The sequence below is a fragment of the Chanos chanos genome, chromosome 16 (genome assembly GCF_902362185.1).
Source record: "Chanos chanos chromosome 16, fChaCha1.1, whole genome shotgun sequence".
In the NCBI taxonomy this organism is placed as follows: Eukaryota; Metazoa; Chordata; class Actinopteri; order Gonorynchiformes; family Chanidae; genus Chanos; species Chanos chanos.
This window is the reverse complement of record NC_044510.1, coordinates 1667588-1695087: the sequence shown is the minus strand read 5'-3', so window position 1 is coordinate 1695087 and position 27500 is coordinate 1667588. Positions and strand designations below refer to the sequence as shown.

The window sequence follows — 27500 nt, the reverse complement described above, 5'->3', positions numbered from 1 at the left end:
ACAAGGTCAATTTCTCAAAACCTGAATCTAAAATACTTTCATGTTGTGTGTCATTTGTCAACGTATGTCAGTGTCACAACATCTCAGTGCTATTATGTTTCCCAGGGTCAAAGGAGTTTACTTGTTGTTTACTTGCTGCTGTTGTTTTTTTGGTTTTCTGAGCTCTCTTCGGCTTTGCACATTACCACAAGACCATGAAGTGCTTCCGTGAAGTAAAATGAGTCAGTGACACTTGTGGTATAAGAGGAACACCCTTGATTTTTCCTTTTCTTTTTTTTTTTTTTGTGATCACCTCCTCCTTCCAGAACATCTCAGGTATGGAGAAGGTCTTTGTACTTCACTGCATCAAAGCACGCCAGACCTAAGTCTAAATACTTGTGTCCTGTATCTGTCATACCTTGTCCATCAGTCAAGCAACAAGTTGCTCGTTTAAGTTTGATGATGAGAGCAGGAGAATCAAACAAACTCTGAGAAGCTGGCAGCTATCTTAGTCGTGATTAAAAGTTTGCATGTAAACATGGTTTATGAGAATGCTCTCTGAGCTTGGTGGTTTGTTTCTTGCCAATGATTTAAATGTCTGAGGTTAGTGGCTTTAGAGTGACAGGAACTCTTGCTTACACTTGTGTGCGAGAGTGCGTGCGTGCGTTCTCTCTCTCTCTCTCTCTCTCTCACTCTCTCACACACACTCGCCCCCTCTCTCTCTCTCTCGTGGTTTTCACATTCTGGCAGGTTTTAGCATGACATACAGTCAAACATGAAGCAACTGTTTTCATGCTCAAGAGGCCTGATCATATGGATCGAGTCATAAATGAAGGTATTTATGATACTAACACATGGCTGCATTCCCTTCAGGACAACATTTTTCACGTATGTTTAAAAAAAAACAAAAAAAAAAACAGCAAAGAGAATTGACTTGTTTTTACTTATACTCTTAACATAAAGACAGACTGAAATCCTGCCCCCCTCAGAGGCCTTCTAATGCTTAAAGCTGTTCAGACAACAATGAAGAAGGCGTCATTTATTTCTGTCTGCTGGTGTGATGTTCTGTTTCCTCTCCATCAGTTTCACATGACGCCCTTCTGCATGGCTGTACACAAGGCACAGGTCTGTTCACCGAGTCTTCCAAAGGGGCTTTGCTTTGGGCTCTCAGGGCCTCCCTTCACCCATCCGCCACAACCCGCTGGGTTAGAGCCCTCTCGTGATGTTTAGACACTCCATCAATAAACATAGAAAGAAAAATCTAACAAAAAGGCTAAATTCTCTATAACCGAAGGAGAAAATGACTCTTTCGTATTTAACGAGAAATATCATTAACCGAGAGTTAACGTCCTTGACTGAATCGTAGCCATTTCCACCAAAGAGACATTAAAAATATATATATATTGAGCAAATTCCACAGTTCAGCAGCTCTGAGCAGGCAGAAGAACCCGCTGAAATGATAAGCAGGTTTGCTCAGGAGTAACGTACGGTTCTGAACACTCTGCACACTCAGGATCAGTCATCACTGCCACGGATCTGTCCCCACTAGAGCTGACATGATTCAACACCTCACCTATCTGCAGAGCAGTCATTTCAAATGTGAAACTCTCACAGTGACATTATTACTTAATATGCTCTCCATTCTCTCTCAAAGTTCATTTTAAAAACACTACAACATTCTTTCTTTCTGCATGTGACCGTACATATATCAGCTAAGGCATCAAATGGGTCAAAAAGAGTTTATTCTCTGAGACAGCTCTGAGAGTCTCTTTGTTCCTCAGGTTTTAAAAAGGCAATGGAAATCATTTATAATTTACATGTCTTAAAGATACCACGTTGTTCTCCACTTTGGGTACCATGTGACCCCTCTCCACCCATCGAAACCGTGGCACATTCCAGCCTCATCACTGAGTCCCGTGTCCCACGGTGTTTTGGGTGTGGTGACCATTTTTTTCTGATGAGCCTAATTATTCATGGCATATGTTTAAGCTGAGAGTGGAAGAACTTGAGGGTTCACAAGTCAATCACCTCTGTCAGAGCGAGAGCTGAGCAACCACACGCCGTTTCCTCTAACAAGACTAGGTGGAGTTCTATCAAAAGTTAAAAGAGACGCGTCTTCAGGGCGTGAGGGAAGGGGCTGAGACTGCTGTCACCAGTGGATTAAACGATACTCCATCAAAACGGCTACTAAACATCGCCGAGCATTCCAATGACTCCAAAATCAAAGCGCATTTCACTAAAGACTGTGAACTATTAGATTAATGTAAGAGACAGTTTCACAGAAAATACCTTTACACATCACTTTAACGACGAAACACAATCTGAAGTTTTGAGTGGTACAGTAGAGCATTAACAAATTCATTAATACGGCGCCGTACATGTATTAACATAACCGAGTGAATATTTAAGACGTGGTAAATACAAAATCAAATCACTCCTGTTTTAAGTTTTGATACCACCAAATCGATAGGTGAAGACGCACAGTAGCCTTTGACACAGACCTCAGTGTCAGCCGACCGGTGGCATTTAAATACGTAAACTTATGCTGCTTTAAGCTGTGAGAGCTAAGACAAAAATAAAAATCACTGATATGCTTACGACTTAAACCTTGAAGTTGATTAATAAGTACGATCTTTGTAGGAAAGTATATATACTATACATACAGCCAGACCCGCAGTAACCGGTTCTTGACAGGCGTCAACATACCTCATAATTGCCAGCTGAGGCAGTTTAACAGGTTTTATTGTTTTTCAGTGATGACAGCTCGGCTGCATGAACTCACCTTATAAACTTTTCCAAATGCTCCATCGCCCAATTCTCCAACGATTTCCCAAATGTCATTCGGATTAATATCCCGGTGAACATGTTCATATTGCTTTGCTTTCTTTTTGCCGTCAGTGGAAAAGCGGAGCAATTTGCTGAACCTACCGAATGCCATGTCCAAGTGCTAACACAATGAAAACTTCACTGATGTTTTCTGAATATGGATTTCTGAGGAAGAAACACACAAAATTGCGTTCGTCAGGTACAGACTATTCGATCAGTGGCAGTACAGCACGCGGCATCCTCGCTCACTCGAAATAACAGTCCAAGTATTAGTCTTGAAAATATATACAAATTTATCAAATAATGAGTTTAAATCGACTCAATCCATTCGTCCCAGATGAGAATGTGGACAGTCCACTGGCAAACCATGTCTCTTATGAAACACAATCATTTTTCCATTCACGTGGCTAATTTAAAGTCGAGTCCGTCCACCTGCTGCTGCGTTATTCACTCCCAAGTGAATAAAGTAAGTTGTTGGCAACCTCACTGATCAACACAGAGGCCCCACCCCACCATCCCACGAGCTGGCTGAAGTTCGATCTGGGAATTGTAGTTTTTAAGTACCTTAAACGCGATTGTGAACTGAAATTAGTATTAAACTGTGGGTGCACGGTTCGGTATCATCGATTTTGATTACAAGGAAGAAAAACTGATGCATATTCAGATTTCATCCGAAAAATAACTGAGAACAGTACACCAAAGAAAACCAAACTAGTGCTTGTTTTTGAGGACCAAACGCCATATCTGTCGACCGTAATACATATACCATCTTGCTTCAAACTTGGAAACACATCATGAGAATTTTACTCTTAGTTCTAAATGCGTGCGGGATTCCGTCGTGTTTACTGTCAATTGCATCTGGTTATTGTACCCAGTGGTGTACGTTCCTGTTTGCTTTTTGCTACACACCGAACGGCAACGAGCTCCACCATCTGGTCAGTGGCTGAAAGTACGAAACGCCCTATAGAAACCGTGGGTCATCGTTAGCTCGAAGAAAGAGATGGTTTTGAACTCAAAAGTTCTTGCCTCGCGCGTATTGTACGGAACGGAGAACAACTTTTATGCGTATAGTCCACACAGTTTCCATTTACGCCCATCGCCCCTGTGCTGGTTTAACTAATAAAAACGGACTTAGTTTAAAACCACGCATTAATGTTCGGAGTAGTAATCATGAGACATGCAAACAAAAGCATTTTTCGAACAGTAATGATGCACTTGAACCTAATTTTTATCAGTATGTGTGAGTGGGAGATGAAGTATTACTCAAGGCCCACTGACTTTAAATCAGACATCCACGCAGTGCCATAGCATGATTAGCTGAAGGCAGACAACTCAGCAGAAGATCTTTGAAATTCATTTTAGACAAAAATCTGTTTTAAAAAAATCACTCAACGAATATTAATATTAAAATTAAGAGTATATCTTAATATTAAATTAAAATTAGGATATTAAGTATATTTTAATATTAAGCTTTAAATGAGGTTTGAAGACCATTCTGTCACCGGCTGTCTACTAAAAATAAGAATGTCTCTAAGAATAACTTAAGACCGCAGGAGACAATAGGTGACATGTTTTTTAAAGACACTTTCTTTTGTAAAACGCACGTGATCCTCCTTGTGAAAAAGTATGCTTAAATATGTTAGTAGTATATTTGAAGTATCCTAAGAGCAATAAAAGTATGTTTTTTAATTAATGTATTTTAATTACACGCACTTAAAGTATACTTTAATGTGTTCTAAAAAAAAAAAGTATGTTTTAAATTCATACATTTCAAGTATTACTTTATCACGCTTTTCTGGAATGCATTTCGATGACTGATCACACTGAGCTGATCTTGTAAAAAAAAAAGGAACTTTGTTATCATGGCAACACATTTACTTTGCTGAAGTGCACTTTGATGAAATAATGTCCTAATATGTTAAAGCTCATTTAAACAAATGTGAATGATCAATTTTAGTGTACTGCTGAAACATACGTTAAGAGACAAAATATTTTCAATGTAACTTTTAACTTTGGGGACATATACTTACTAAATCTTTTGTCGGGCTGTTTTGGTTTTTTGTTTGGCAGGGGCAAATTTTAACCCACTGTCCAAACAGGTTTAGGTCATATTTTTGCAGTCTTTTAAATAGAGTGTTTTTGATGGAAAGGTTTTGATTAATGCATTTTTCTCTCACTTTCTACTCACATCGTGTCATGCATACACTCAAACTCTTCAACTGAATGCATTTGTGGTGCATTTTATTTGAAGCAAAGCAGGTAAAAAAGGTAGTCTTTAGACAACAATATACTCAACTGCCATTATAGTGTTTCTAATTTTAACACTAACAGACAATATATTTGAGCAGTGCACCATGACCATGAGTGAATAAAGTAAAAGTACCCTTACTTAAGAAATTTAAAAAAAACAAAAAACCTCTAGGTAGAGTTAAACTTAACCTCCTGAAAAATCACTTAAGTAAGAGTAAAATAGTTACTCATTTACAGTTTACAAAAACAACTCTATTTAGAGTACTTTTTTGCAGCAAGAGTACTTATAATTTTACTTTATACACCCCTGACCATGACTTTATATTAACATACTATTCATGTCTTTAAGTGTACTAACTAAAGTAGTCAAACGGGAGTACTGTAGCATGTTGGGGGTACATGGGCAGAGCTTCCCAGCATGCCTTGGGGCTTAGCCCCAGTTCTTTGTTGTTCAGTTTATATCCCCATTTGTGTCTAGTAGAAGCGCATGTGTGTCGTTGATCATCTAGGTTTTGTGTAATGTTGATTCATTTGTGTGATAGTTGAACATAATCTGTGCACCCTGAACGTAACTGTCCTCACAAATGATCTAATGATCCCTCCTACTACATAACAGCTTAAATGATGTATTTGTTGTTAACCTTACCTGTGTTTTAAACATGTTTTTCTAGCACAGTTTGGACATGTCTTAGTAAGCAGTGACAGTCTGGTAAGTCACTATAAACATATTCCTTAAAGAAATGGTGACTGAACATTTTTGGGTCATGTTTTTTGGAAATACATTCTGTAAGGTTAATAATATGCTTCTGTCCTGCAGAACTGATATGTAACTGTGTTATTGGAAGTGTTTCAGTGAATTTTAAATGTGATATAGACACAGTTAAGTTGTAGTTCAGTGTATTTACCTTCTTTTAATACATCCAAAGAGTATTTTGAAAATGTATGACAGCTACACTTATTTAATATTCCTGAAGTACATACTCGTTTTTTTAGTGCAACTTGAGTGTCCCGAAATAACATATTAAAGTAGCATTTAGTGTATTTATTTTGTATTAGAATTTGAATAAAATATAATTTAAATATACTTAAGTTCAAATAAGTAGTTCCCAAAATAGCACATTTAGTACACACTGAAGTGCGATTAAAATGCTGGCACTAATAGTACACGTTTTCTAAGAAAAAGCGCACCTCTCCGAAGTGCACTTTAATGCACTCTTTTCCACAAGGGCCATGTTTCAGATACGTTAGAGTGTTTGGAACAGAACAAAGTAGAGACAAATGTGAGTTTCTGTGAAGATATTTATTTGCATTTTAGGCATATTTTCAATACCTCTGGTTCTCGGCTTTGTCCACGGATTCAAAGAGGTCAGATTTGTCAAACATCTCACTTTGCAATGAAAGCTGAAACTTGAACTGCAAAGCCAACCGAGAGAAGCGCTGACAGTGGATAAGGAAAGGGTTGGCATTTCATGAGACTGAAAACCCCAAAAACTGATTTTATTCACCTAAGTTCATTTCATAATGATCACGGAGCCACGTCATTAGCAAATATACAAACCAGATATGAAATTAAAGACAGAAAAAATAAAACACGGGAGTAAAGCTGTCTTCCGATGTCCTGATGCCGACCTGACTCGATTTCAGCCTCCCATGGGTCTGCGCTCCAGTGCGGCGCAGTTATCGACGGTGAAAACCAGCTCCTGAAACGGAGAGCAAAAAACACACTACAGTATAGCAAAAAAAAAAAAAAAAGTACCAAATAACATTTGACTGAAACCCATCTGGACATGTGTTAAAGTTAAGGCAGCGGAACGTCAAAGGGCCAGGAGACATAAACGGTGCCGTCGGAGCAGAGAAGACAGGTCACAGGCTTTCCCTACCACGGGAAAAGCACCATCTTCTCCAAGGAGAAGAGGAATAAGACTGGGGAACGTACCATACACCGTAAATACACCAATGAAGCCCACATTGCAGTACAGTACCGTTGGTTACTGGGTTGTGTTTTGTGTGTATATACGGACGAATTGGGTGAAGGATGGGGGCAATGCAAACATGACACGGTTAACCTCTTAAAAAGCCGGTTTAGTCACACTAACACACACTGTGTTCAGTCTGGAACCTTTCAAAACAGAGCATGGGAGATACACAGTGGAATTCCATGTTGAGAGAGTTTATCTGGCCAAAAAAATAAAACCTTGAAAATACGCCCCACCCAAATACACACCTCATCTGACCCTCATCAGCCCCACCCAGATATCCACCTCTTAATCAGCTTTTTGCCTGTTCCCTCCGGCTGTGTCAAAGTCTGGACAACCAACGTGTCACCATGAAAAGTCCTATTATCTGCTGGGCAGAAAGCGCTTCTCTTTTGGCCGGTACGCTTTTACAGCCGTATGGAAATGTGCGGCGTCATGATAGTGTGGTCGGAGACGTGTCCTTGTGCCTGTCGGTGACATATTTAATAATTCATAACTGATCGTTTCTAAAGCTCTCACCCCATGGCATCTCTGTGACATTATGATGTAGAGTTGTCTGATCATCCCTCTGAGGGCCTGCACTCTTCTGCTGTAGCCACAGCGGCGCTGACGCAGGCCGTCCAGCATCGACATGTACGAGTTCATGGTGTGCATCACGCACGCGTTCTGTCAGAAAGAGCCCCACGCTCATCAGCATCATTAATCACTCTCCCCCTCCCTTACTGTCATATCGTCTCCCCCAGCTGCAGGTCGTTCACACAGTAATGTCATAGAAACAATGAGACACGGTTAAATGACATAAACGGGCATTTTTAAAGGTGGACAAAATTCACTCAGTCTGGTTTATTCAGCGGTGGACTAAAGGATAATGAATCAACAGTGTATTCATATGAACTCTAGATGAACACTATACACAGCTGCTGAACAAGTGAACCATTACAAAACTGGTTTTAACATACAGCAACACTGCTTTAAAACTGAGTCAATCGATATGGCAAAATGTTTCTTATCTGTGACATCATGCAGTTACAACGAGTATAATGTATTTAATTGAATTGTAACAACTAAAGGCAACATACTGTCAAAGTAAAGACAAACATGTGGTTTTGAAGCGGGTATGTTTTACAGCATTTTCATCTGCTCACACTTACATGAACGTCGATGTTCAGGTACGGCATGTGATGAGTGCAGCTCCGCTAGAAAGATCAAATTGTAATAAATAAATACATACGCGAGATAAACCACGAACATGCACAGAACATCCATGGACATGTGTAAAACGTGAAGGTGAAAGACTTACAGTGTCGTGGCTGGTCTTCATTTCCACTACTCTCTGTGAGATCTCCTTTCCCATGGTGAGGACCTTTGTGTAACACGTGGGTGGGATTGGATACGGCTGACCCCACACGAGCGGCACCAGGGTCAGAAAGCAGAGCGTATTTCTCAGCATGCTTGGGTCTGTTTGTGATCATTACCACCAAACAGGAGAAGGGAAGCTTTATATAACCCATCGAACAGATTCAAACACGCCCGTGTTTTCACCCTGACAAAATATGATAGATGAGTCAATTAAGTAAGAATCCTTTTTTTACGCAAACAATCTTATCAGAGAAGCAGTTTTGAACAGTTTGCCAACGCCCACATTTTGGAGAATTTTGTCTTTTTTTTTTTTTTTTTCCTTCCTAAAAGATTTGTTTGCTGCTCAGTTTCTAGTTTGAGTGTAGGAAGGTGATGACCTGAGGGTCACGTCAATGGACAATGTTTAAAGGGGACATAGAGTAAATCTGTGTATGAATAGTGAATCATTTAGAGTTGCTCTGTTTCCCGGTGGGAGAAAGAGAGAGAGGAGGCACTATGTTTGTTAAGGACCATGCTTCAAGTGAAGAAAAAAGGAACATGTTGTGTAATATGGTAGAGTTGGTACATAATCAAACAAGAGTCTGAGGCTACCAGACATGTGTAAAAGTCCACCCTGTTACGGTGGTTCTCAATCTCTTTGTATGAGGACCTCGATCCCAAACATTGTTTCTGTAGCCTCACAGAAACACACCCTAGAGAGCAAATCAACTGTTTTTCATTCCCTCCTCTGTCATTTCAAACGTATGTGCCAGTCCTGGACTGGAGCAGAAATGTTTATGCCAATCTTCCTTGTGGGGACAAATTGAGAAACAGTGCTCTGTTGACCTCACACAAGTCTTACACAAGTCAAAGACAAACAGAGGATCATACCACAACCACTACTATGGCAAGTGAAATCAATGTATTTGTTCATTCAAATCAAACCTAACTTCATTAAATTGCGATGCAATTTATGAATATCAAAGATATATCACATCAAAGATAAAGATAGCCTTCTTTGGAATAAATAAATAAAAACACAGAGTTTTGTCTTTAGGGCTTACACACTTGATTTAGTGAGATGTGCAAGTCATTGCAAGCCACAGAAAGTGCAATTCGCTGTGAGATGCTGAAAACACTCCAAATGTTATTGTCTTAAACCTGACAAAATCAGATTGGCAGTCTGAACACTGGTGGTTAACCACATAGCAGCTCCCTGCTGAGCAAGTAAATACATGGAATTTTCATAATAAATTTACGAGTTTAAGATTTTGAGCTCTCATAACAACAGTATCATATTTCTCTTATGAAAGTGGAAAAATAGAGTTTCTCTAAACCTGTATTTAATCTATAACTAGAGTTTCTCTAAACCTGTATTTAATCTATAACTAGAGGATCTCTAAACCTGTATTTAATCGAAATACATTTTCCAATGTCACCAGCCCCACCCAAATATATACCTGTTAATCAGCTTTTTGCTGATATAACATATTAATGATACGCGTGGACTGCATATTTGATCGTCCATGCATGTCCTTACGTGCTCCCTTCTTCTCATAAATGTCCACTAGATGGCGATGATCAAACGGCTCATCGTAGCAAAGCATCCACTGGTCTACAGTGATGTAGGCCCACAGGATACGAACAAAGGCATCCCCAAAACGATCAAGAGTCGTCTTACCTAAGGAACAACAACTGGTAAACTTCAGTGTGTATCTGAGGATATGTTAATACGTAACTGTCCATGGAAATGGTTATATGAAATTATCACGGAAAATCTGCCCAGTGCTTACTGATGTAGAGGGCACTACGACAGAATCCAGTTAATTTAGTTAAGTGATTTAGGATGTCAAGTCTTATATAGTGATTTGGCATCAAATAGAGGGATGCCATTGCTCTTATTGTCTAAAATGGTCTCTTGAAGATGGATGAGCTGGAGTGAGTTAATTTCGGCCACACACCATCCATGCCCGCCAGGCGAAAAAATTGTCCACCGAGCAAATTCCACGAGCCAATTGCATGACCTTGACCGACACAATTAAGAATTACAATACTTGTCTAAAAGCAGCTGGTTGGGTGTTGACGTTATTGGTCACGCCGAATTTGATCTTCCTGTAGACCATTTCAAAAATAAATAAATAAATATTTTTTCACAATTGCAAGATTCGGAACGAGGTTTTTTAAACATATGAAATGGGTATAGAATATTGTTTCCAAGATGTATGACATGCTAACAAATTAGTATAGCTTTGTTTACTTTGGACAAATATTATTATTATTATTATTATTATTATTATTACTATTTGCCATGGCATTACTGGTTCCATCGCTTTGTATCTTATTCGTTATGAGCTTTTGAAACTTTTTTTTCTAAGTAGTTACTGTCATTTTGTGCATATTAACATTCATTTGCACACTCTGTCAAAGAGGTTGCGTTAAAAAAACAAGGTAATTATTCTCGGGCTCAAGAACCTCAATGAGCAGTGTGCGGTGGATAGCCTTCCAAAGCATGGTATGTCAACGGAATCTTCCACTATGGGGCTTAAGTACCGTACACCCACTGGACCTTTGAATTGACTGCGCTGCGAATTCCAAATGACTTTGAACACGCCACGCGCGAGGTTGAGCGTTTGAGACCTGCCCATTTAGAACACCCCAGTTCTTTCACTATATACCTGTTTTGCGCATATGAGGCTGATGTATAGTATTTTCCTTTCCAGGGACGGAATCATTTTGTGCGAACAGTTCACGAATCTCACAACTTAGGCTTCTCTTCCATAGGCTAGTCCACCGCGGAAGTCTGTTATTCGCTTCACATGGCAGGTGTCCGGATGCTGCCGTCCGGAGGACACGCGTGAGATGTTTTCGACTGGTTTATTTTAAAATTCGAAGAGATTTTGCATGAGCAACAATCTTTAAATAGAAGGTAGGACGGGTTTTGTGATGCCTTTCTTTCATGCAGATAATCCATTCTGAGTGTACGCATCGTAGTTTGACATTGAATTCACGTCTATATGGCTGCTCCAGGACTCGGCAATGCGGTTAGTTTGTGAGTGAGTGAAGTTGCTTGTAATACTCAATTAAAACTGAGTCCAAGGATACAACAATAGCTTCTTTTATTCTGGAACCTTGTCTATTGCATCAATAATATATACTGATTCAGCTGAACGACTAAAATCGTATGCTTTTCATTTAGAATCACTGGTCTGCAACTTCTGTTGCTTGTAGTTTGCGCTTTTAATTGCTGTGGACTACATTTTTCTTGTAAAGGTTGCTTCCCAACTGAACCGCTGCATCAGTGCATCAGATCAACATAATTTCAGTCTGTCACTCTTTAAAACGAATGACAGGAGTGTAAGAATGAATGTCCTCAGGAGTTTTCTCAGACCGTTTTTTTAACTTGGGTAGTCTATTATGAACATCAGTACATTTTGTACAGCAATGAGATCAAATTAATTCGCCTCAGCTTGATACATTTAAATGTAGTCTTATCAGTCAGTTTATCTTATCGCGTGCTTTCGCGGAGATGTCATCGTTACTGAGAAGCGACTGCGTTTAAATAACCGTAAAGCGATATTTAATGGTCTGCCATTGTATTCTCCCTGAGCATCCGAGCAACTTGTCACTTGGCAGTAACAGCTGTGCTTATGCGATTGGCATTTGCCGTGTACAGTCAAAGACCCAGCTGTAAGATACTGCGCAAGGACGTAGATAATCTCATTGTTATTCCAGGTTCGCGGAAATAATTGCTTAATGGTGCTTATCGATCTCGTTGTTGTTTACCAACTTCCTGAGCTAGATATATTGCCCCATTGAACTCACACAGGTTGGCTTGTGTGGTGGAGCAGCCGACCAGTGAGTATCCTATACCCCAGTTTTGTCCTTCAGTGTGAGAAATGATTCCGCTCTGAGAAAAGCAACCATCGACAAATGTAGGCATGGGGCTCGGGCAGTCCAGCAAATCATCCGTTAACGATGACAACGACGAGGGTAAGTGTTAACTTGTTTTTTTTTATGCTGATTTTGTGTAGTGTCCGTCGAAGCGGTGGAATATTGGGCAAGAAAGGACAGATCTGAGCCATCAGCTGTTTTAGTGTATGCATCATTCACAGTAGTTTAAGCAGTTTTCAGGGGGGGGGGGGGGGGGCTAATCGTTTGTCTCTGAACGCCTGTTTACCTGAAAGCAAACAAGTTATTAGACTGGTTAGATTAGCTTTCTCTTAGAATGATTATTTGGAGAAAAGGAATAAGTTTTTAAAACTTACGAAAATGGGAAAGTGTATTTACAGGCACGGGTATTAATGTATCATCCGACTGATTAGACTAATACAATAAAGACACTGGAAAAAAGTTTTTTATTTTCAATGTGAATTAATACATATACATTGTTGGTGTTTATGTCCGTTCATTCATTCATTTATCACTTTTCTTTCCTTCTTTCTTTCTTTCTTTCTTTCTTTCTTTCTGTCAATGATTTTATGCTCATCCTTTTGCTGAATAAAGGGTCTGATAGTTGCAAATTCAAATGACTTCTGTACCACATTTTGATAAAGTAAAGCACCATAGTGTAAATAAAAGGATTTATAACTTGATAAAAAAAAATCTAGTTTCTTCCGTTTATATCTGTGACAGTGTAGTGACATTAAAAATGTTGTCATGATCTGGATTTACATTCCTGACCCCCCTCCCCCCCTCTCTCTCTCTGCATCTCTGAGCAATAGAAATGTTTTAGCCTTGTTTTGGAATACTGAGTCAAACTCCCCTCTTGGCCAATCAAAAGTGTCTCTCAGTCAGTTAAGCCTTTCACCTCTTAAAATTCAGTAATAATGGAAAATCATGGTTTCCTGGTGCCCAGAGGCCCCTGGGGTTTTCAGCCATCTGTAGAGGATGTGCACCCTCTGATAATCATGCTTTATTCACGGTCAGCCTGTGAGGATCGTGTGGATTCGGTTTCCATCGCCACGGCAACCGCGTGCCTCCCATCACAACGGCAACATGAAGGTCTCAGACATCTGCCGGCACTCACCGTCAACCCAGACTCAAAAAGTTCTTAAAGTTTTTTTTTAAAAAAAAATTTAATGGTGAGGCAGGTTTTTGTGGTTTAATCAGGCAACCCAAAAAGTTTCAGCGATGTTGCCAGCTAAGCTGCAACCTCCCGCAACCCCTGGAGTAGCCGCAAACAATCACAGGAAGGGGGCACTTTTCCAAATTGCTTTACAGAGCATATCATTAAATGTCACATCTGATCTGTCCCTGCTTTGAGCCAGTGTTTTGGGCCAGTGAATCTTCTCTTGGTTGCTCTGGGGAGTGAACAGGAGCTGAAACAGCTGTGTTCTGAGACACTGCACTCTTGACAAACACAAAGTTGGAATTTCAAATGTAAATGCGAAAACCACTGTGGATATAATTTACTCTGTTCACCCGTTTGGTGAAATCTTTGTTGAGGAGACTACTGTTCAGTGAAGTTCTTGAAGGATAAAAATAAACTTGAGGTAAACATGCAACCAAAATAATTAGCACTACATTTCATCCAGAGGATGTTAAATATAGTGTAGTGATGTTTGATGTCACCTGTGCTAGTTGTGTGCTCTGGCAGTCTTTTAGTGTATTGTCATTTGGCTTTACAGATTATCTATTGTCATTTGGCGTTACAGTTTATCTTTGTATGTCACATGACAGAGTTTGATTTAAAGAGAGAAGGGAGAAGCAGTGCCCAGTGACAGATGGAATTTTTCTTCTCTAAAGCAACGTTTCATATCCCTTGGCTTTTAAGGACGAAGCCAAACATTCTTTGGGCCGTTGAGTGAATAACGCTCTGTATATCTGTATGAGTTATTCTCATTGTCATTCCAGAGGCAGTCCACGTCAGTGTGGCTAAGGCACAACAGAATTACCCTGAGTGGAAGTGCTTTACTGAACCACTCAAACTTTACATTCAGCAAAGTTTTTCTACTGAACACTGTGAACCTGAGCATCCCAACCATAGTCCCATGTGGTTTAAAGAGAGAGAGAGAAATAAATAAATATAGCTAAATGAACACACAGGATCTCCTCCTCCCTTGAGGCTGGAGAACTCCTCAAAAAAGAAATACTTAAAATTTAAAGGCAATCTGCTGCTTAACCTTTTTGAATTCACTTCAACTCACAACCAGAGAGGTTTTCTTAAAAAGAGATCTTCCTCAAAGAAACTCGAGAAGAATATACAACAACTTGCCTTAAAATCTGAAGTTTAGATCTGTCCGTTTTTCGTTTGTGGAGTGCTCTCGTGAGAAAGTGGGTTTGTGAAAGTGAACAGGGAATGGGTGCACAGAAGGGTTTTAATGAAGATTCATTAGACTACGTTTTACTGCATGACGTTTTACTCAGTCCATCAAGAAATTCTTCAGTTTAATTCTCATGATTTGCGGTGTTTTGAAATCACAATTTACAATTTCCTTCATTTGGCAGAGGCATCTTTGCAAGATTCACATTTAGCTGTAAAAGCAGTAATCCATCACTATTGTAGAATAGAGTCGTAGAGAGTGAAGATGCTAACAGTAATTAGCATAATTGTAGTGTTTTTTGGGGTTTTTTTTAACCCTTTCTTTGAGCAGTCTATGGCTTGCATTTAGTAGAAATCACTGAAAAAAATCTGTTGGTTCTTTCCACAGTCAATTTCGACCACTTCCAGATACTCCGGGCGATCGGGAAGGGCAGTTTCGGAAAGGTGAGTACCGCTTCGTGTGCCTTTCAGAAGCGGAATCCTGCATATTCAGTTGATTCTTGTAGAGCAAGCTCAGGGAGCGAGAGAACGATGACTCTTCCCGTATTGATCCTGCACGAAGCCCTTTGGATCAACAATCTAACCGGAGGACCTCATTAGATGGTTTACAATTAACTGTACCCACTTTCTTCATCAACCTCTTTAACTTTAATTACATGTTTTTGGAGTCCTGTGCGCACCACGTCATCACAGCTGATGAAGGGATTTTTCTCTTTTTTTCTTTGTTCTTCTGTCACAGAACAGTGTAACTCAAACATCACGTGTCATACAGTGTAGAGGGCCAGTGTATTTTAGGCTTTCAGGTTTAAAGGGGAGCACCAGTGGCTGGATGTGTTGTGACAGGGTATGGGGGCCGGACTCCCACTATCACTCCTTGCCCCTTGGTGCTGATTGACAGTTGGGTGCTGATTGACAGCTGGGTGCTGATGTAGTTACAGGGATCCCTTTATGAGCACCGTCTCTGTCTTAGAGTGTCATAAGATGCAGTGGATGGCTTCATGTGTAGTGGAGCAAGCACAACCTTGACCCGCACATCTAGAGTGAGGTGGCTGCTTTGTGTGAGGGACAGATTGTGCATAGTTTGGTAGACTCAGGTGAAATGGAGATTGGAAGGAAAAAAATGCAGTCTTGTCAATGAAGAATCTTAACCTTGAAAATACAGTAATATTGTACGGCTGTTTTAACAGGGAACTCTTCACTCTAACACTTTTATCTGCCATTTTGTTGTTTTTTGTTTGTTTGTTTATTTGTTTGTTTTTTCTCAGGTGTGCATTGTGCAGAAGAAGGACACGAGGAAGATGTATGCCATGAAGTATATGAACAAACTGAAATGTGTGGAGCGGAACGAGGTTCGGAACGTCTTCAAGGAACTTCAGATCATGCAGAGCTTGGAACATCCATTCCTCGTAAACTTCTGGTAAGGCTTATGCCATATGTTTTCTTTCTTTCTTTCTTTCTTTCTTTCTTTCTTTCTTTCTTTCTTTTTTTATTCCTCCTAATTTTGAACGGCCATCGATCTGCAAACTTGTGAGTCTTTTCTCCATTCACTCGGCAAGACCTTCAGTTTGAGGTAAATGAACCTGGCACATGTTCTCTTGGTCAACCCAGTCATTTGCTAACCAATATAACGCACAGCGCAGAGAGTGCTATTCCCTAGACTGTGTCCTGTGGTCGTATGAGTGTCTGACTGTAAGCAAACACTGCTAAATGAGAGGGGTAGAGGAACCTCGGCTGATTCACCCATCCAGGGAAGAAGTCCAGTTGCCATCACTTGGGCTCCCAGCCATAGTGAAGAAGTTTGCCACAGCTGGAAATGGAATCCTACCCATCAGGATGGCTGTTACTGTGTACTCTTAGACACTAACTCACTCAAGTTTGTCACTCAAAACCCAGCTCTCCACTTCTTCAGCGTGTGCGTATGCAGGTGTATTCTTAAAATAAAAGTTTATGGAATTAAAAAAGCAGAAATTTGACCTTGAATTGAGGCATTGGAATACAGACTTCTCCTTTTGTTGCCTGCACTGATTCACTGCTGTTGACTGTTGAGTCAGACGGAATTCTCAATACAATGAGTTGGTTCTTATTTTCTGAACAGAAAGCTAATTCCGAATCACAAAGGGAAAACCTTGTCTAATTACGTCATTTCAGAGAAAGCCATAATGCAGGAATAACTCTCCTCAATTCAGCCGTGATGTTTCCGCTTATCTGAAGAAATCTGCGTTTCATTTAGGTTTACTGAAGAAGCCAGTGGACAAATGTTTAGTTTAGATAAAAACTACTTCAATTCTATGACCAGAGAAAAATGTGTTTTGCAAGAGTCACTAGGGACTGTAGGAGCAAATAAGATATCTTTGACATTTCAGATGACCTCAGAGGTTTAGTTTAGCAATCGAGGATTAAGATGTCCTATCTGTTTTAACCATCTGTAAGCATGTCACATTTTCCATATTCAGTGATAAAACTTAAATCAGTGTGGGAAGTTCCCCAGGTTTCGTCTGAGTGACTGTCTCTACTCCAGAGCTGTTCACGTTGCAGACAGATTGATGAGTGAGACAGTATAAATGACAAATCATCAGATGAAACGGTGATCCAGTACGTTAATGGCCTGAGAAGCCACCAATCAAATGCACTCTTCATATTCTGCCTCTCATTCACAAAGAACCTAATTACATCAGGTAAAGTGGATGTTCTTCTTGGCAGCCTTGCCAAAAAAAAAAAAAAATGGATGTTCCAATTTGGTGGATTAAGTCGTGAAATTACTTAGGAACCGTCCAGAAACATTCTGAGACGCTCTCGCTATTCCTAATCACAGTTCACTGAAGCTTGTTGGCTCGCTTTCTCTCAAGCTCCATTCGAAGTAAACTAAATATTTTTTTTTTTAAAGTCAGCAGCAACCACAGAAGCTCTCTCCACAGTTAAATCAATGCCAGCGTTTTAATTACAAATTTGAGGACAATAGGCAGAAATGTCGACCCAGGCTGGAAGAACGGTTTCGTCCGAGAGACAACGGATGCTGGGAGGAGGACGGTAAATTCAATATGAAGCCTCCAGAATATTAATGTACTTGGCAGCGTTTTGACAGTGAGTAGCTCGCGGCAACCCCCCCCCTCCCCGCTCACACACACACACACACACGCAGGCGCGCGCCCCCACCCACCCACTCATGAGGTATGCTTCGCTCAGCTGCACAGGCAAGCTGGCCAGCTACGACTATCCACTTTAAGTCTTCAAGGTCAGTGATGGTACACAAGATTACCTACAGCTCTCTCTCTCTCTCTCTCTCTCTGTGCTCTATCTATCAACCTATCTTATGCTCTCTCTCTACAAACAAGCAAGCAGGCAGGCAACAGTTAGTGTTTTCTCTTTCTTTTTCTTTCTTGCTCTCTCTTACTCTCTCTCTCTCTCTCTCTCACTCTCTCTCTCTCTCTCTCTCTCTCTCTCTCTCTCTCTCTCTCTCTCACTCTCTCTCTGCTGTCCAGTGTGGCAGACTACCTCTGCAGTCACATGCCACATAGGCTCATGTGTCTGTTATATGGCGTTAGCATTCGTGTAGCAACAGGACAGTTCTCCTGAAAGGTGATGCCAGTAGGAGGTTGGGCTCTTTTTGCATGCAGTCCTGTGTATATAGACACTTTTGTATGTGTGTGCGCGTGTGTATGTGTGTGTGTGTGTTTATGTGCATGTGTGAGTGTGTGTGTGTGATGACCATTTACACTTGTGTAGAGAGAGCAGCTCTCACTGAGAGGCAAGGCTGAGGGACCAAACCAGACACTGAGGGCGCTAGTCGCAATTTCCCCTTTACATTTTTACAGCAAAGAAAGAGGACAAATCAGACAGGTCTGAAAGAACAACTCAGGTCCTCTGTGATAATATGATAACATGATGCTCTAAAACCAAGGAGAATTTTTTTTAAAAATAGTACACGCGGCTCTAATTTCCTATAACTGCTATAAGCAGTTAGTAGCAGTTTAGTGCAGGTGTTACTCTTAGTCACTGAGTATCAGATATTACAGACACACACAAGTAAGAGGGAGCGTGTATGCATTCAGAGGTTGGTATGCTAATCAGCTGCCAGTGGCTGTTAATGTAAAGAGAGACTGAAGTTCTTTTAAGATCAAAGTGTGTCATGACTCTGGAGTCATCACAGAAACGCAGCGTCTGTTAGTGGCACTTTTTTAAAAAAACATTTTTTACCAGCCTCTGTGGTTGTGTTGGACAGTAAAGACAGGCAGTCACCATACTTTGTGAGAACAGATTTAGTTTCATTTTTTTTAGTGAATCTGTGGGGGCATTGAGAGAGAGAGAGAGAGAGAGAGAGAGACAGAAAGAGAGACGGAGAAAGAGAGCGCTTCAACAGACTGTGACTGAATAATTTTGACTTCTTCTCTTCTCTTCTCTTCTCTTCTCTTCTCTTCTCTTCTCTTCTCTTCTCTTCTCTTCTCTTCTCTTCTCTTCTCTTTCACTACATTTATCTGAGGGAAGTGTCAAAGTCACTTATAGCAATTATTCTAAAAAATAGGACAATGTTGAAAGCTACTTCTATGGTAATAAGTGAATTATTTGCCTTGCCTCATATTATATGGGAGAAATATCAGATGGAAAAACATACCTTCTCTTAGCAGTTTGCTGCTGCTGACAGATGGAGAGCTCACTAACACAAATAACTGTGTTATTAATGCAGACAGTAGAATGACAACAGAATCATACTTTGACCCAGATTTATCCGTCAACATGTCCACAGTGACAGAGCAGTGTTGGATAAAACCACAGAGACTAACACCCTGATAGAACAGATGCTATGTTCTCCACTGTCATTTCAAACAGAGCAAACGAACCAGATGTTCTTAGAAATCTCTAATATCTGCTGGGATATTTAAAACAAAACAAAAAAAAGCAGTACACTTAATGGATGTGCAACGTTGCTTTTAACATTCAGGTTTGATGTGTTTAGAGTCTGGTCTGTGCTCAGCTGGGGAGTGTGCTGAATCCTGAGCTAGATTATTGGCTTGCTGATGAAGTAGTTTGCAGCAGGAGCACATAACTCGTCTAGATTTTTCACACCTTGCGCCTCCTCAGCACAGGGGTGTAATTTTGCTCCTGTTGATCGTGAAAGCTGAGCAGGCACTAGCTCCTGACTGATGAGACCTGTCAATCAGAGAGCCGTGGGTGATCGGTTCGACACATCAGAATGAATGTGGAGTCTCAGGGGTCCTTAAGTGCTGTTTTAGTGCCTACGTTATAAAGAGATGTCTCTATCTCTCTCTACATTTTGTGTGTGTGTGTTTGGGTATGTATGAGAGAGAGAGAGAGAGAGAGAGGACCTAGCAAACAGAACTGAGCGACTAAAACTTTGATACATGCCTTCTTTCTTCTTTGTAATTCAGGGTCTGAGTGAACATAACATAAACTCTGAATAAGATTGAATAAGTGTCCAGATGACAGAAACTCAGGCAGCAGAAGAGATTGTCTCTCAAAGCCAAAACGCTAAAGTCGATTGGTTTTGTTTTGTCTGGTTGTGTGAAAACGCTATAAACCTTCACAGAGTACTTTTTGAGCTGACAGAGTGTGTTTTATTATGTGAATGTAACTAGTGCATATCTCTGAACTTGTTTCTAAAATTGATCTTTAAAGGTTGTTTTTTTTTTTTGTTTGTTTGTTTCTGTTTTGTCTTAGAGAGCAGTACATTTAAAAATAGTCTGAAAAAATAAGCCAGCAGATTATTTGATGCTTAAAATAACCATGTAATTTCTGTATGAAAAAAAATCCTAGATACTGTATAACCTCAACACAGTGCTGTGTACAGTTTGAATTTGGCTTCCATTCAGATAATGAGGTGGAATAACAGATTTTGTGATTTTGAGATTTTGTCTTGTGATTTCAGCTACAGAATAATTTCACCATGGCAAGAAAATGTATGTTGTGATTTCATCAGATTATTTTGAGTTTACTAACTGCTCAGAGTTTATAGAAGAGGACATGGCACACCTGAAAGAAGAGGAAGAAGAAGAAGTTTTTTTTGTCGCACACACAGTGAGCAGTGAAATGCAGCCTCTGCATTTAACTCATCTTAACACCAGTGAGCACAAACACACTAGAGCAGTGAGCACACACACACACACACACACACACACACACACACACACTAGGAGCTCGGAGCAGTGGGCAGCTCCAGTGTCCAACTCCAGGTCTTTTTGTCAGTGCTCTGGTCAAGGTCACTGACAGGAGTACTAATCCTAGCACGCATGTCTTTGTGGTGGGAGGAAACCGGGGCACCCGGAGGAAACCCACGAGAACACGGGGAGAACATGCAAACCCCACACCGAAAAGACCTGGGACGGCCGGGATTCGAACCCAGGGTCTTCGAACCCTGAAGCCCAATGTTGAAGTTGAGTTTTATATAAACTGGAGTGAATTGGGCCCACATAACAGAAAATTGTGCCCCCTGATGTTCAAAGTGGGGTGTTGATAGTGGCCCCTCGATAAAGGAATTGTTCTCTTGCTGTCAGATATCTTTCTGCAGACAAGGAAAAAATTCCCAGCAAGGGAACTTCAGCTCAAAGGAAAAAGTCCTTTGAGGTAGCGTAAAACTCACAGAGGTCCTTGTAGACAGGCACTTTAACTGATATTGTACCACGCTTGATTTCATGATTTAGGACAACTGAATAGTTCATTCGGGTCGGTTTAGTGAAGCCAACACACAGCAGACGTATGGTTAGAAAGCCACCAAAGACAGTGGGATCAGCGATGCCTTGTGCCAAAACTGGCCTAACGTAAACTAGAATGATAAGCTTTAGTAACGTGTACCCAAGTAAGTCCATGTAAAGTCATTTTAACCTAAAAAACCAAAGAGTTGAGTCAACCCTAAAAAAAGATCCACGCTGGCTGTTGGCTGTGTTGTTATTAAGAAATATACAGACGTTTTGGAGTGGGGGTGTTCTGGCCGATCCACTTATGCAGTTTTCATTAAGCATCACTGCTCCACTGGTGCCCGCTGTTCGAACCCTCATCAAGTCCTAAACGAGTCACGGTCCAGGCCCTGCACGGTCCAGGCCCTGCACGGTCCAGGCCCTGCACGGTCCAGGCTGAGATGAAGGACACTCTGAAGTCATATGAAACCGTATATGGTGCTGAGGCAGCAAGACAACTCCACGCCAAGAAAAGTAATGGGAATTCTGGTCCAAGATAATGGCCGTGTGGCTACTCAGCCATCCCAAACCTGCTAGTGATGCGACAAAAATGCATTCGTATGTTTTTCTCTTGCCAAATGAAAATGGTCGTCTGCGCTTCTGCTGCAATAATGGAATTTTTTTTTTCTTTCTTTTTTTTTTTTTTTTGCAATTTGCTAATTGGCTACTGCACTCATCAGTTTTTGTTTTCTCTCTCACCTAATGGCCTTCCTAAGTCTAATGGGTTTCTATTTCCTGCTCTTTGGTGTGGAAGAGTCCATATCACAGTAAATATGTGGTCAGAAAAAGAGCTTTTTTTTTAACTTCTCTAATTTGTTGTGGAAACAAACCTTTTTTTTTTTTTTGTTCCATTTCATGGCGTGTGGTGACCTTGTGGTTGCTGTGGTGCTTTTCAAAACAACAGTGGTTGTTCCATCATTTTAGAAATGCTTCGTAGCAAGCTGGACTGTGCCAAATTTGATGAAACAGACAGCTGCCAACCCAAACCGACAGTTGCATTTCATGTCTCATTTTAGCCTGCATCTGCAGTTTAGGAGCATCCTGAGATACATGCGTTCAGTCACTCCATGCTGACAACTTCTTTTCTGTTTGTCGTGCAGTACCTGTCACATGTCCCTGCAGCAGGATGATCAAATACCCCAGAGGCTTCAGAAAACCATTCAAGCGTTGGACTCACAGACGTCACGTTATTGTTTACCTGTTCTGGGTTGTTTACCTTCCATACCTACTGTATGGAATAGATCCTGAGGCAGATTTCCAGCTGCACCCTCCCAGGTGAACTCCGACGACCTCCGCTTTATAGGAAAATGGGCATCGCTTAGATTTCTGAGAGCTCTTGGACGGAGCGTATCTTGATTGTTCCAAACTGAAACAGTGGGGCCATATTCAGTCCAGCTCCTACTCAGTTGGTTTGGCGATAATGAAAACACTTGGCATTGCCATTGTAGCTGGACCTTTTCCCATTGCATCACAAGTAAACAAAGTTTGACTTTTTTATATAGTGATTTGCTTGGACGAGACTGGCCTCATTTGATGCTGGGTGTTTGAATGTAAACGATGCTGCTCTCATTTGAAGCTGGGCGTTTGAATGTAGACGCATGCATCGGGCAAAGCAGATCCAGGCTCTCAGACTTGTCTTTCATCTTTTTTTTCCTTTTTTTTTACCATTTTGATTCTTTTCAGCATTTTAGCAAAAGTCGCTGAACCAGACTTTCATTTCTTTTGGCATTTCTGAGTTCTTTGCTGTCATTTTTACCGTCCGTCTGTCTGTTTTGATTTTCATCTGTAATGTAGAAAGTGGAAAGAGTAGCTGTAATTTTGTGCTTGCGAGAGCTTCTATTTAAAACACAGAATCTTCCCCTCTCCATTTGGACGTGAGGTTTTCATTATTTACTCAGTGAAGTGAGGGAGACAGAAGTGGAGAGAAAAATGTCAGGCGTGAGGAAGAGATTTAGCCCCAGCTAAACTTTCCTCAGAGGTTCTCCATGCGGACCCATCCGTTTCCTGAAGGCACTGGGAACATTCAGACTTGGGCACTCATGAATATTCATGATCATCCCAGCTAGTCAAGCTACTGCGTTAAAACAAAGAAAACATCAGTATGCACTTTTCCTTTTTGACCGTGTGTGTGTGTGTGTGTGTGTGAGAGAAAGGGAGAGATAGAGAGAGTGAGAGAACAGTTAAGGTTATCTCACTCTTTTGCCTGACCTCCTCTGAAGCCATACTCACACTGCTTTTGAACAAAGCATAATATGGAGTATGTGGCTTAGACAGTATCAAGAATCCTTGTGATGAAAAAGAATTTCCTAGCAAGTGTGGTTCAAGTGTGGAGGTTTCAAAGCATTAAACCTCAGAAGTTCAGTTGGTAACAGCCTGTAGTGCTTACATAATAACATTCCTTTTGCATACGATGCTTCTCTCCCCTGATTGGCCCGTCGGGCAGTGCTTTGACTGGGCCGTCACAATGTGGTTGAAGATGAGGTGATTATTTTGACAAGGGCGGTATAGTTATCACTGCGTCCCGGCCGCTGTGACAATGACATTACCCTTCAGAAACTGTTTGCATTATCCTGACACAGACAATTGCACTGTCAGATCTGTCGTAGTAATCCAACGTCTGATGAATCCAAATGTGTCTTGTTATTTTTCGCGAGTGACTCTACGACATAAAAGACTTTGTCGTCACGGCCGTGTCAAACAGAGGTTGCTGCCGTCGGAGTATGTGCGGTTGTGGGATGAGCCTCAAACTTTTGTGTTGTTTTAGTGAAGAAATCCTCTTTAAATTCCCAGAATCAGAAGATATAACGGGTGTCTCTCGCGCTTTGAGACAGTTCTCAACCTTGCCGGAAGTTGTGAAGCATTAGCTTGCGCGGGGTGGATGGCGCATGACTGGAGAGACTGTTAGCAGTGGAACTCACTACACTGTGAGAGAACCACTCTTTTCTTCCACTTTTCTTTAAAGAAGACATCCATTTGGACGGCGCGCTCGTTAATCTGCGCTCTGGAGTCGTCCCTGATGCTCGGTGGTTGAATTTACAGCCGGTGTCTAGCACGCACACGCCACCCTCTGTCTCATCTCCTTCCTCCTCCTTCCTCCTGACTCTGCTTTTGGGAAATGGGATGTTTGAACAAGACGCACTGCTTAAACCAAGAATAGTCTGGACGTTGTCCTCTCCTGTCCAAAGACAGCCAAAGACCCTGTGACTTAGCCTGCTTTCCTTTATCTTTTTACCAGGATAAATACACGTTTAAAGTACGCTTTTCGTTACTACAGGAAATGCGAAACTTTCTCTTAATCAAAAACCCCGCAATGACAATTTGAGTTCATTCGTATTTATAAGCGTGAGCATATAAATCAAGTAATTGGAGAGGGAAAAAAAGCCAATCAAAATGAGTAAATGAGTGATCGGGTGTAAACCTCAGTCTCTCAGCCTCGTGTCCTGCACAGACAGGGCTTTGGGACTTTGTCCACAAATTCCACCAGCAAATCTCTCACACACTGGGCTCTTCTAGCTTTCGACTGTTGTGTATGGGCAGCCGTCTCTCTCAGGCTTTTGTGTGAAATCAGTCTACCTGTTGCAGCGTTACTGTGCTGTTCTGTTTTATCCTTTGCTGTTACCTGTCATGACTTGACAGATGCCTCCTGACAGGCATTTCCTGGGGGGGGTTGGGGTGGGGGTGGGGGGGGCTGTTGATGTTATTGTTGCTATTTGTAGCAAGTTCAGTGTCTGAGATGTTGACTGGGTGTCTGAGTCAGAGAGTCATGCAATATCAGCACCGTCCGATATCAGCCCCATCCGCCTCATTCTCAGAGTGGATATCAGGCTGTCTGTCAGACCACACACTCACCATCATCCAGATTCTACAGCACCTCCATCACTCTACATCCCTGCTCTCAACGTGTGGTACGTCAGGCTGCGTCCTCACGTGGACGATGGATTATGAATCCCATCTGCCCTGAGGTTAACTGTATGTCATGTACATTATTACAATAATAAAAGTTTTGGACCGTGGCCAATTCTTAATTCACATTCGTAACTATAATGATGCACAGTTCAATTCAGAATATTTGTGGAACAAGAGAGACAGAGGAATGTGTGCATGAATAGGAGATTTAAGAGGATTTAGAAGAGAGAGTGAGTACCATTCACGCGTGGATATGAATGGGTGTATTTGGCTATGATAGTTGGAATTGGAATTAAATGTGAGAAACACTCTAGCTTTTTTTAAATATTGTATTTAGAATGCAAATTACGTAGGCATTTAAAATGTAACTATTTAGGAAGAGTAGAGGAGATACAAGAATGTAGCTGCCACATGGCATTTAGTATTTTAAATACAAAGTCAGTACCTCAGGGCAGATCCGATTCATCAGATTCCCTCCACCAGTCGCTGTGGTAGATTGTGATAAATGTACTCAGTAACTGATACGAACAGAAAGGCTAAATGAGATAACAGCTGATTTCAGATCAGCTCTCAAAAATGGCAAAAAGTAACTCAAAGCGTGCAGTTATAATCGTTATATATGTGTCATATATATATCACACACACACACACACACACATATATGTATATAACTAGATTGTAACTAGATAGTTACTAGATATGTATATGTATATGTAACTAGTATATGCGCGCGTGTGTAGATGTAGATATAGATATATAGATATATATGTGTCATATAGTGTCATGCATGGTTTTCTAATCTTTTCAGCAGTTTGTTTTCATTGAAAATGACCTCTCATTCTTGAGGACATTATGCTGAAATAAAGACATGATAAGACAGTCATGATTTGCATCGCAACTTAAATGCAACACCTTTCAATATTAAGTTTAAATTTAATGTTATTTAAGTATCTAGTTACTGAACAGTTATGTACTAAAGTAAAGCTCCTGTCTTCAGCTCTCTGAATAAAAATAATCACCTGTTAGTTTAGCTCTAGAATCACTGAGCCCCTGTGTTTCTCTTCATATCAGTCACCGAGTCATTTACCACAGTTTGCCGCAGGGACGGATGAGGGAAGTTTTGAGCGATCTTCGTTGAATTCGTGACGTAACCGTGGTGACGCGGCTGTCTGGACCATCTCTGTAGTTGCCAGTACGTCTGCAGTTCTGAGAAGCCAAGCGTTGTAACTGATGTTGTTTTCTCAGGAAGTGAAGTTTTTTCAGTCATTTACAGTGGCGAGCACTATTCATGTTCCCTGAAGCAAAACATCCCCTATGAAAACCTATCTCGACAGAACAACCTTGTCATCTTTTTATTTATTTATTTATTTATTTATTTATCTTTATGAACAGCTTCTTGCTCTTTGTCTTAATCATTTGGAAAACAAAAACAACAGCAAAACAAAAAAACAAACAAACAAAAAAACACACAAAGGAGGAGCAAACAGTGAAACCCTGTGTTATATCACTGTTAACATGTGTAGTATTGACAAGTATTTGAACATTACTAAACACACTGTCCCAGTCTAGCGTCCTCTAGATACACGATACGCCTGGTGTTTTGGTGGGGGTTTTTTTGTTTTGTTTTGTTTTGTTTTTTTGTCTTCTTAGCAACTGTTGAATTATTAAGACATTTCAATGGGAGTAGGACAGAAGGACTCCAGCATGTAAAATCAATGTCAATTTGTGGAATGGCATTTGAAAGGAGACAGAGACTGGGGATGTGCTGATGTAGGCCTCTAGCGTGTGTCAGGAGGCTGATTAACGAATGACGGCTGAGATGGGATCAAGGTCTTCCCCTCGCGCAGTCAGACGACACGCTGTGTAATCCTCATGCTTCAAGCCCATGTCACTCTAATGAGACATGCCATTGGCTCGTCTTGATTTAGTCACTAGTTCTCAGCCAATTGGATTTTACAGTGACCAAACTCCTCACAAATGAATTCAGTCAAAACGCTCCAAAAAAGAAAAGAAAAAAAATCAGTTGTCTGCTGCCAAGTATTTCTTTAAATGTAAATCTGTCATGTTTGGTCTCATTTAGGTACAAATATTTGTTGGCAGTTCTGGATGCTTCTATGAAGGACTGATTGTGGTTCTGTGTTACTGTCCTGATTAGTAATGAACACTAAGAAGATATAATGTCACTACAGATGTTTGCAGACTCGACTTTGAACACAAACAAAACTCCAAGGCTCTTCCACACAAACAAAAAAATATAAGAACTTTAATGTTCAAAGG

The 27500-nt window shown here is 40.8% G+C and overlaps 3 protein-coding genes across 3 annotated transcripts in view; 1 reads left to right on the top strand and 2 right to left on the bottom strand.

Moving 5' to 3' along the window:
* Positions 1-3251, bottom strand: part of stk10 (serine/threonine kinase 10) — a 37937-nt gene extending 34686 nt beyond the window's left edge. Inside the window, exon 1 of the mRNA XM_030793451.1 lies at positions 2762-3251. Within this exon, the coding sequence (XP_030649311.1) occupies positions 2762-2917 (156 nt within the window). The 5' untranslated portion in view covers positions 2918-3251. The remainder of the gene's footprint in view (positions 1-2761) is intronic.
* Positions 3252-6367: 3116 nt separating this feature from the next.
* On the bottom strand, positions 6368-8481 carry cytl1 (cytokine like 1). The gene is made up of 4 exons (XM_030793861.1): positions 8332-8481; positions 8183-8227; positions 7551-7697; positions 6368-6755 (listed from the first exon to the last, which is right to left on the bottom strand). The coding sequence occupies exons 1-4, from the start codon at positions 8479-8481 to the stop codon at positions 6696-6698; spliced, it is 402 nt and encodes a 133-aa protein (XP_030649721.1). The 3' UTR covers positions 6368-6695.
* Positions 8482-12288: 3807 nt separating this feature from the next.
* stk32a (serine/threonine kinase 32A) overlaps positions 12289-27500 on the top strand; it is a 43132-nt gene continuing 27920 nt past the window's right edge. Inside the window, exons 1-3 of the mRNA XM_030793532.1 lie at positions 12289-12359; positions 15020-15075; positions 15897-16048. Of these exons, the coding sequence (XP_030649392.1) occupies positions 12308-12359; positions 15020-15075; positions 15897-16048 (260 nt within the window). The 5' untranslated portion in view covers positions 12289-12307. The remainder of the gene's footprint in view (positions 12360-15019; positions 15076-15896; positions 16049-27500) is intronic.